Source organism: Triticum aestivum, chromosome 2D (genome assembly GCF_018294505.1).
Source record: "Triticum aestivum cultivar Chinese Spring chromosome 2D, IWGSC CS RefSeq v2.1, whole genome shotgun sequence".
Lineage (NCBI taxonomy): Eukaryota > Viridiplantae > Streptophyta > Magnoliopsida > Poales > Poaceae > Triticum > Triticum aestivum.
The window spans coordinates 101,705,607-101,715,945 of NC_057799.1; the positions used below are offsets into that span (position 1 = coordinate 101,705,607).

A 10,339-nucleotide genomic window follows, 5' to 3' on the forward strand; every position below is an offset into this window, starting at 1 on the left:
GCCTTGAGACTTGGGGGCTACGGTGACATGACTCAGTGAATGATTGCCAATTTAAAGCAGATTCAAGAAACTCCGGGTTAATAGAGGGAAACATAACCCGGTCCCAAAGGCTGCTGCCATATTGATGAAAATATAAAGGCCGTCAGAAAATTTCCGGCTCAAAATGAAGATTCCGGTTTAAAATCCGGCTCAAGAGTCATATCTCTCCCATAAAGCTTTGAAAGTTCTCAATATCCGGTTTTACATCCGGTTCAAAAAGAATCCGTCTCTCGCAAGTTCGAGTTCACAGAAAAATTAAAGGGTGCCAAAGAGAGGTTGCTGCCATGATGCGCGGTTCAAACATGGGTATCCTGCCTTATTGGCTTACCTTATGGTCACTAGGGGGCTTCCGGCTTATTGAGCGAAGCTATGATTACCCTTTGATCCGGCTTATACGCCGTGCTTACAAAAAACACTTGGGGGCTTGCTACCCAGGATAAAGGGACCAAAGAGAGTCTGTTGCAAAGCCAACTCAAACATAGGTACCCGCTGAGCACAGCTCAAAAATATTACTTGGGGGCTCTTTGTTCAAAGGACAAGAGTTTTTATGACCCTTGTAATAGGCTTAAAAGCCAGGCTTGGAAGCCAGGTGTATTCACCTAAAAACCCATGCTATCCTGCCTTTTTAAGTCTGCCACTCCGCCCAGGTAATCCTGGAATGACCCGCCGTACTTTTGACAAGTCAATCTTATACAGACCCTGAACTTGTCAAAGTTAAAATGACGATTGGTCATGTGAGATTCGGCTTATAAGGTTTGTATGAAGGTTTAACTCAGTGGCTGTGCGGCCCTTGAAAGCACTTGATTTTTAGGCCTGACAGCCTATGAAAGGCCTTGTTTCTCTTTTGATTTCTATTTGAAAGTTTTTTGAGGTTCATCCTTTGTGACATGTTAATACATGGTTGAAAACCGATGAGGCTTATAATGCTTTATGATTCATATATGACATTAACTGGTGTTTATTAACCCGGCCTGGCTTTGGACTATAAGTCGCTAGTATATGATGAGAAAGTATCCAGTGTTTATTAACCCGGCCTGGCTTTGGACTATAAGTCGCCAGAATATGATGAGAAAGTATCCGGTGTTTATTAACTAGGTCTGGCTTTGGGTTAAGTCGCCAGTATATATTTGGATTGCGCTATTGGAATCATGCGCTTATAAATCATTGGGTTATATTATTCAAATCTTTAATAGCCAACATGGCTGGATTTTTATTATGGTTATCAATAACCAGTATTATGATTGAGGTTTTCAAAGTCTCTTTAGGGCAATGGATATCATTTTATCGATGGATATGATTTATTCTACAATGAAGGGAATAGTCCCGAGTCGCTGCAGGCTTACGACCCTGCACTTGGGGGCTACATTATTCAAGTTGAAATTACATCAAATATGCAAGTCCCATGTCACTGCCAGCATGCACCATGGCACTTGGGGGCTAATGCAAAGTCATTTTTTTACTTGCTTTATTGAAGACCCGACTCATCACATTATAATGAGCCGGCCCTTGGGGGCTACCAATTGCTCCTATCAAAAATTCAAGGTACACAAGCCTTAATCCATTATATTAAAGGGTTCATTGCTCAGTTGGTAGAGGACAAGACTCTTAACCTTGTGGACGTGGGTTCGAGCCCCATGGTGGGGGTTACGTCATATGAAGTTGTTTTCAAGGAAGTATATATATAAAGTCCCAGCTTAGTATTATCTCACTGAGCCGGCCCTTGGGGGCTACACGTTGCTGCTCGAATCTACATGATCATACATACAAAGTCCCTGTTCATTATTGCATAATGACCCGGCCCTTGGGGGCTACACTGGTTAAAGTTTTTATGGGCATAAGGCAATTACAAGTCCCAGGTTGCTGCAAGCATGACAACCCGGCACTCTGGGGCTACATATGTGGAATATTCAGTTTGACTAGTGACTGAGATGAACAAATCGGATTTCTTCAAGGTTGTGACATTTATATTGAAGCAAGTCTTAAGCTGTTGCTATGCTACCTTCTTAAGACTTGGGGCTACAAGTGATAAGCATATAAGAGGTATATTTTTAAGTTTGATGTTAACTACAATTATGACCCGGTGTCATCAAAATTTACAAGCCGACAATTTTGGCAATGATAAACCGTCAAGTTTTACATCTTCAAGCCGGCTGAAGAATCAGAGGAGTATTTCAAAGACCAATATTTTTTAAGCATTGGGAGCTAAGTCAAATGAATTATTCTTCACAATTTTTCTCTGTGAGAAACCAATGTCAGCAAATTGATTATGAAGCTGGCTTATTGACTCGGATTTTCAAGAAGAAGGAAATGACAAGGAATTAAGGATGATCAGGTGCTGGCTTACAAAAGTTCTTAAATCGGAGCATAATCTGCCAAAATTGTTCTTGTGTTTGTTTTTACAGGATCAGTTTAACATGGATAAATCCAAATTAAACCGGCGGCTAATGTCGGGGATATACCCCGCGGTATGACCCGGCCGGAGATATGACCTGGCTAGGACTTGGTGTTTCATTGGTGACCCGGCAGATTATAAGCCGGCAGATGTTAAGTCAGATTATAAGCCGGCAGATGTTAAGTCGGATGTTAAGTCGGCAGATGTTAATCAGATTATAAGCCGGCAAATGTTAAGTCAGATGGTAAGCCGGCGGACAGATTATAAGCCAGATTATAAGTCAGATTATAAGTCAGATTGTAAGCCAGATGGTAAGCCGACAGACAGTTATAACCCGGCAGACAAAGTCATCTGTGGTTAATAAGCCCGAAGACGTTAAGAAGCCCAAGACGTTAAAAAGCCCATGGAGAGAAGCCCGTGATACGAAGTCAGAATAGTTTAAGTCTTAATCCGAATTGGACTCTACATGTAACCCGCCCCTTCAACTTATATAAGGAGGGGCGGGGCACCCCAAGAGGGGTGACAAGTAAGGAGGAATAATCTCTAAGGCTAGATACAACAAAGGGGAGCCGGCTTATACGGTGACTCCCTCATGAGGATAATGAGACCTAGCACAAACAGCATGTAGGGCTATTACCGGATGATGTTCCCCGAGGCCCGAAGCTGTCTAAACCCTTGTCTTGTGTTGCGTCTCTCGATTCCGATCAACCCCTCTCAAGCTACCACATAGATGCGTTGGCCTCATGACTAAGTCCTCACACTAGGACATCTGCCGTGACAATTCCACGACAGTTTAGTTAGGCCAACTAGATTGATTTTTCTTGCCATGGGAAGAGGTGCTTTGTGATGGGTTCGATCTTACGGTGCTTGATCCCAGTGACAGAAGGGAAAATGACACATATGTATCATTGCTATTAAGGATAACAAGATGGGATCTATTTCTACATAAATAGATCTTGTCTACATCATGTCATCGTTCTTATTGCATTACTCCGTTTCTCCATGAACTTAATACACTAGATGCATACTGAATAGCGGTCGATGTGTGGAGTAATAGTAGTAGATGCAGGCGGGAGTCGGTCTACTAATCTTGGACGTGATGCCTATATAATGATCATTGCCTGGATATCGTCATGATTATTTGAAGTTGTATCAATTTCCCAACAGTAATTTGTTTACCCATCGTTGCTATTTTCTCGAGAGAAGCCACTAGTGAAATCTACGGCCCCCGGGTCTCTTCTTTATTATATTTGCCTTCGCGATCTACTTTTATTTGCTTTTATTTTTAGATCTATTAATCCAAAAATACAAAAAGTACCTTCCTGCAATTTTTGTTTATTTTTTTATCTCGCGTTCCCGCAGGATCTATTTATCCAATCTACTACAATTTTACCTATCTTTTTACCCATGAGGGATTGACAACCCCTCTCTTACGTCGGGTTGCAAGTATTTGTTCTTTGTGTGTAGGAGCTGTTTACGTGGTGTTGTGTGGTTCTCCTACTGGTTCGATAACCTTGGTCTCATCACTGAGGAAAATACCTACCGTAGTTGTGCTGCATCATCCCTTCCTCTTCGGAGAAATACCGATGTAGTTCAAGCCGCATCAATCACCTACATTTAACCCCCTATATTTTTTTGCTCAATTACTTTAGCCTTGTCACATACATTTCAAATGATTGCATACTATTACATAAATTATTCTGATGATTCAAATTCAATGTACACAACAAATCAACCAAGAACATGCATATAGTTGCACAGATAGAGAAGTTCAAATTATACCATCCAAAAGGCACCGCATCAATCACGTTTGATCCGAAATCACCACAACATAGCATGTCTTATGTCATGGATCAAACTCGGCCAAAGGCATGCAACACAAACTCCAACACAATCATCATCAAAGAATTCATGACCACCTCAAAGGCCTCCATCATCACCATCTCCCCGATCACCACCCCATCACCTCCTTGTCCACCAGCACCTCCTCGACCACCAACCCCATCACCTCCTTGTACACTACCACCATCAACATGGCCACTACCACCATTTCAAAGAGAGATCTCCATTTGGTTCAAGATCTCCACACGAGTGAGCTCCCAAAACTTTTTTGCTGTTGCATCCATCGTGGTTGGGTTCATGAACATGATAGCACATTCCTTGGCCTTCTTATCTTTCACCAGTCTCTACTCCTTAAGTGCAAGCCTACACTCCTCTGCCTTCAACTTCCTCTCTTTGGCGGCCAACTTCGACCTCCATTTCTCTTCCTCCAACAACATGAGCTCATTCCAAGGCTTTCTTGGTCTCAATCATGGCCACAAGCTCTTCCTTGTAGGTGCCGCCGAAGGCTCCTATCTTTTTCTTCTCTTTTGCAATCTTGTTACCATCCGACCTCTTGTTGGATTTGTATCCTCCTCGTCATCAGCTTCAATGGAAATGCTAATGCTTGACCTCTTCGGTGTGGTCTCGCAATTCCTCCTAACCCACTTATCATTGTGCAAAGTTATTTGCAGCATTGGTGAAATTTGAAGGGTGCGCCATTGTTCTTCTTGTTGTGCTGCTTGAGTAGCTCTTGGATGATAGGCCCGTCCGCCGAGGTTTGCACCCCACTCGGTGCCGCATGGTTAACTTGATCAATACAAACGGACCATCGGTTGCAATGCTCTTGGATGGTAACCTAATGGTGCCCAAGAGAGCCTTGGGTGTGGTTTGTGGGACTTCCATGATGGTGCTATAGTACTCTTCAATTGTACCCCAAAACTTGTCTTTCGATTGATCTATGCCAACTGATGCATCAAGCGGCACGTTCCTCCAAGCATGGCACAAAGCAATGGGTTCATATTGGCAATAGTTGTGTGTCCTTGACATTGATGGTGCCTTCCCACTTGAATGTGTCTCTATGGGATCATCAACCTCTTCGGCCTCCTCCTCCTCCTCCACTTCAGGCTCATAATCCTTTGCATGCTCTTCTTGTTGATCAAACACCGATTCATAGTTTAGATCAGGAAGCCAAGTATGTGTTACTCCTCCAAAGATGAAAATAATTCGGCTGTGTTCATCTCCGCACTACAACAACAACAAGAAGAAGCTCATCGCCCTACAACTGCAAACAATCACCAAACAATGCACCGGACGAAATGAAAAGATTTTTTGACATTGATGGCATTTCATCGACAACTTGGCGGCCATGAACCTTGGTGGCGGTGGAGGTCGGGCGTGCTGGACGAGTGGGTGGAGGGGTGGCTAGAGATGGGGTACAAGCCATCGGGTGAAAATAAGGCGCTTCTTCTTCTTCCTCCTCTTCTTGGTGAGAGCTGTCGCGGCCACTGTCGGCTTCCTCCCGGCTTGTCGGCGGGTGGAGTAGCGGGAGGGTGAACTTTTGTCACCGGAGCCGCTGCGGCCTTGCCACCGACCTTGCTGCCAGTCTTGGTTGCTGGTGGGGTGGCCCGAAGGAAGTTTTTTGGTGCTCAACCTCTTCCTTGGTGCGGGTGGCGTCGCGTCGGCGGCGGTAGCCAACTGTGTGGTGGAAGGATCTTGAGTGTGCATTGAGGCCGGAATCGGCGGCATCGGTGGTGGCGGCGGCGAGGATGGTCGGTTGTGTGGCGGAAGGATCTTGATTCTCAAACGTATATATAATTTTTTATTGTTTCGCGCTATTATATTATCACTTTTATATATTTTTATATCAATTTATATTATTTTTCTAGACTAACCTATATATAATATCTAAATAGTTCATCCCCACTATGTGAATTTTCTTGACATACAGCCTATCCACATCAGCAGGTCAGCCACGTGTCCAAATTATCTGATTTTATTGGCTTCATGAGGCCACATCATCCCCAATTTATGTTTGTTGCGTCCGCACTATTTACTCGACATCCAATGTGGTTTACCTGCTGGACTGCACAGTTCATTCAGTTTCCTTCGTTTTTGTATGGCCGTTCCCCTTCGACTTCCACCAATAGTCACCACTGAGTTCCTCGTCTTGCCTCCACCTCTCAGTCTTCTTATTCCATCGATCTCAGCGTCCACTACCACCGGGCACTAGCCCCACGAGCCGTCTCATACTTTTATTTTCCTTTCCTTTAGAATTCCCATCCAATTGCGAAAGGAAATCTCTTCTTTCCCACCGACTGATTTTGCGTGCGCGTAAGTCGCCCTCATCGCTTGCCACGTGCCCCGGCCCGAGCGTCCGCCACCTACCCTTATCCAAAGATGAGCGCTGCTCCACCACCCATTCTTTTCCATCCCAGCTCCTTTTGCTTCCTCGCTACGCATCCCAGCTCCTTTGCTTTCCGCTGCGTGCTGCTCCGCATGGCCTTGCGAGGAGCTCCGCTGCATGCTCCTACACCGCCCCGCAAGGCCGCTCCTTGCGCGTTGCAGCAAGACTCACGGCCACCGGCGCTACTTTTCTCATCCCAATCACCGGCGCTGCAAAGCCGGGACCACCGTTGCTTCTCATCCCGGCGGCACCGGCGCTGCTTCTCACCCCGTCCACTGGCGCTGCAAAACCAGGGGTTGCGTCCCCGTGGATGTCGCCACGGCGGCCGAGCTGCAGTGCAGCATAAGCGACACCTGCATATCTCACCGGCGGCAAATGCTCCAATGCAGTGTCGTCATGGTGGTGACCACGGTGCTAGACTCGCCGACGACGGCAGATGCTGCATCGCAGCGTCGCTCGTGGTGGACACCACGGCGCTATCCTCACGCGACGACGGAAGATACTGCAACCTGCAACGCAATGTCGCTCCCCGTGGTGACCATAGCGCTGCAACTCGTACCGAAGGATCCCACCCTCGGCGGCAATGGAGCACCGCCGGAGGCGTTGAAGCTTCAATGGAGCGCCGTGGGGGCTGCATTGGAGCGCCGCCGGAGTTGCAATGGAGCACCGCCGGAGGCGTTTGAAGCATGCAATGGAGCGCCGTGGGGGCTGCAGTGGAGCGTCGCCGGAGTTGCAATGGAGCACCGTCGGAGTCGTTTGAAGCTTGCAATGGAGCGCCGCCGGAGTTGCAATGGAGCACCGTCGGAGGCGTTTGAAGCATGTAATGGAGCGCCGTGGGGGCTGCAGTGGAGCGTTACCGGAGTTGCAATGGAGCACCGTCGGAGTCGTTTGAAGCTTGCAATGGAGCGCCGTGGGGGCTGCAGTGGAGCGCCGCCGGAGTTGCAATGGAGCACCGGAGCTGCAATGGAGCTTCGTCGGGTCATCGTCGGTGCTGCGATGCAGCTGTCGCTGGCGCTAAAGTGAAACGGCGTCGGCGGTGATGCAAGTGTTGCTAGGTGTCGTCGAGTGCATGCTGCAAGGCAGGGCCGCAGAGGGCATCGCCGGTGCGCCGCCGTGCTGGTAGGCATGCCTGGAGCGCAACCTTTGGGGCGCTGCATGGTGATGCCTGCAGAGGAAAGTGTGCGTGGAGGGGGATTCGCGATCCAAGAGACAACAAAGCGAACGGCTATGATATGATATACACGATCGAACGATTGTCAAGGCGGCTTATAGGTGCGAGCTATTAGTCGGCTTACGCCTAGCATCGGCCATTGCGAAACGATTGAAGCTAATGAGTCGCCCTCAATTTTTGCAAGGAATTGAAGCGGATGAGTTTGGTAGGCCTGAGTAGTCCGTGGTCGAGAAGGGAGCATGACAGTGAAGATCAGCAACGTTTATAGGCATCTACGGCGGCGGCAAGTGGTAGTTGTATACAGGTATAATACTGTGCTCTTCCACGTTTGATCTACCCATCTAAGAGCATCTCCAACGGCTGCACACAAATTTCGCGTCCAATAAAAGTTTTAGTGCGCCAATGTAGCATTTTTGATACGTTGGGACCAACATTGCTTTAGCAGATACCAAAAAATACGCGCCCAAAAAGCAGACGCAGACAGTGTAAATTGTGAAGTGCGCGCAATCCGGAGCCCAAAATATGCTGCGCGCGATAGCGTTTTTTAGTGCGCGCCCTAAATCTTTTAGCGCTGCAACATTTGCTAGAGTTATTCGGCGCTTAAAAAATATTTTTTTAGTGCGCGGAGCTCTTTTTAGGCGCCTGTTGGAGATGCTCCAAGAGGTTGTTTGATCTACAAATCTCATTCTCCTGTTCTCAAAAGCCGCTGGTCCCCAAATCGAGCTCATCGCCACGCAAGATGGAGCTTGAGGCCGCACCTAAACGACGCTGCCGCATCTTGCAACACCTCCCTGGTGCCCCCGCTTCAGCTTCGCCTGGCCACGACGCCGAGGCACCTCCGCACGCCTGCAACTCCTCCCCGTTGCCCCGCTTCAGCTTCACTCGGCCACGACGGCGCCTCGCTGCTGCCTCGCCACAACTTCGCCCGGCCCTGCTGCCGCGCCTGGATGGATGACACAACCGCACGCCCGCAACGCCTTCCTGCTGCCGCACCGGCACCGAAATTTCGCCCGGCCACGGCACCAACATCAGGCTGGAACATCGTTAGCGCCGGCGGACATAGTCTGTAAGATATTCACCTTGGCCATTTATTTGACGAGGCAGTTATACGTGGTTATGCACACAAATAGTTGGTGTTTTTTTGTTGCCCAGTTGTTTGCTTCGAATGCATCATGATTCGATTTGGTTCTAGGTTCATTCTTGCATACGCTCAGAAATAATGATTGATGCTGCTGTTCCTGGACAATAGGTTAGCCGCTGAGAAGTCTACATATAAACTCAACATCAAGTTTACCCCGTATGCATGCACTCTATCTGGGGCCTGTGCTACCAAATTTAAACATGCTTATTAAGATTCCAGTGGCAACAAATCAGTTTTGAACATGTTTATTGAGATTTAGAGGCAAAATATCTGTTGAAAATCTGTTCAATTTTACCGGTTATCATCAGCACTTCACCATAGCATTCTTTAGTTCTTTCTCAGTTATGTTTCGCAATTTTTAGCCGATGATTAATGTTGTAATATATTAGCAATGCCACTTTGGGGGATAATTAAGTATTCATTGTGTTCTTAATCATGTGTGTATCAGGCATTAACTGAATGTGGCGATGAAGACCAAAAGATGCCGTCGCTCCTTTTCTCATTTAAGAAGAACTTATTTTAATAATAAATGATAAAACCCCAAACAGGAATGGAAGAACGATGTATGGTTGTTTCTTATCCTCTTTATTTTATTATTACTGTAGCTTGATTTGTATAAGATGGTTCATCACATTGTTTTGTTTCTATGCCTGCTTTTTGCATAACAGATTAACTGTACTGGTTACACCTTGAGAACACACCGATAAATTCTAAACTTCTATTTTAACCAACATCTGTCATGCAGACAACATGATTCCTTAATAATATGTCACCAATATTTTATATGTTTTCGCATAAAATCTTCAATGGAATCTATGTGTGTTCTTTTACTTTTATCTGATTGTGCAGTGAAAAGTGTAACGAATAACCATTTTAGAATGGCGCCTCAGGTCAGCTCCTTATACTTTCTGATCGACACCACTGGTAAAGTTTGTTGAGAAAAGCAACTTGTATTATTAGGAGGCCAATGCCAACATATATACACATACATGAGGATGCCAAAAGGCTAGAATGCAAAAGGCCAAAATACATCACTGAATATAACTCTAACACCCCCCCTCAAACTCATGGTGGATCCACAACACTGAGTTTGGAGAGGTGAAATTCATGTTGCGCTCTAGTCTGGGCCTTCGTGAAGAAGTCCGCTAGCTGTAACTCAGAAGGCACGTACTGAAGAGCAACAACATGATCCTGCACAGCAGCGCGCACATAAGAAGCATCAACACCAATGTGTTTGGTAAGCTCATGCTTCACGGGGTCCCGCGCAATATTGATAGCACCCGTGCTGTCTAACGGCGTGGTAGGTGTAGTAACAGAAACACCAAAGTCCTCCAGTAACCATCGTAACCAAGTCACCTCAGCCGTCAGAAG

At 46.5% G+C, this 10,339-nt stretch overlaps 1 protein-coding gene across 2 annotated transcripts; it reads left to right on the top strand.

The window, feature by feature from the left end:
- Positions 1–6,693: 6,693 nt before the first annotated feature.
- Positions 6,694–9,664, top strand: LOC123048931 (uncharacterized). 2 transcript variants are annotated; one of them, XM_044471945.1, is made up of 3 exons: positions 6,694–8,131; positions 8,531–8,893; positions 9,417–9,664. In XM_044471945.1, the coding sequence occupies exon 1, from the start codon at positions 6,774–6,776 to the stop codon at positions 7,677–7,679; it is 906 nt and encodes a 301-aa protein (XP_044327880.1). In that variant the 5' UTR covers positions 6,694–6,773; the 3' UTR covers positions 7,680–8,131; positions 8,531–8,893; positions 9,417–9,664. The 2 variants fall into 2 exon arrangements, with proteins under 2 accessions (XP_044327880.1, XP_044327881.1); XM_044471946.1 differs by lacking the exon at positions 8,531–8,893.
- The last annotated feature ends 675 nt before the right edge of the window (positions 9,665–10,339 follow it).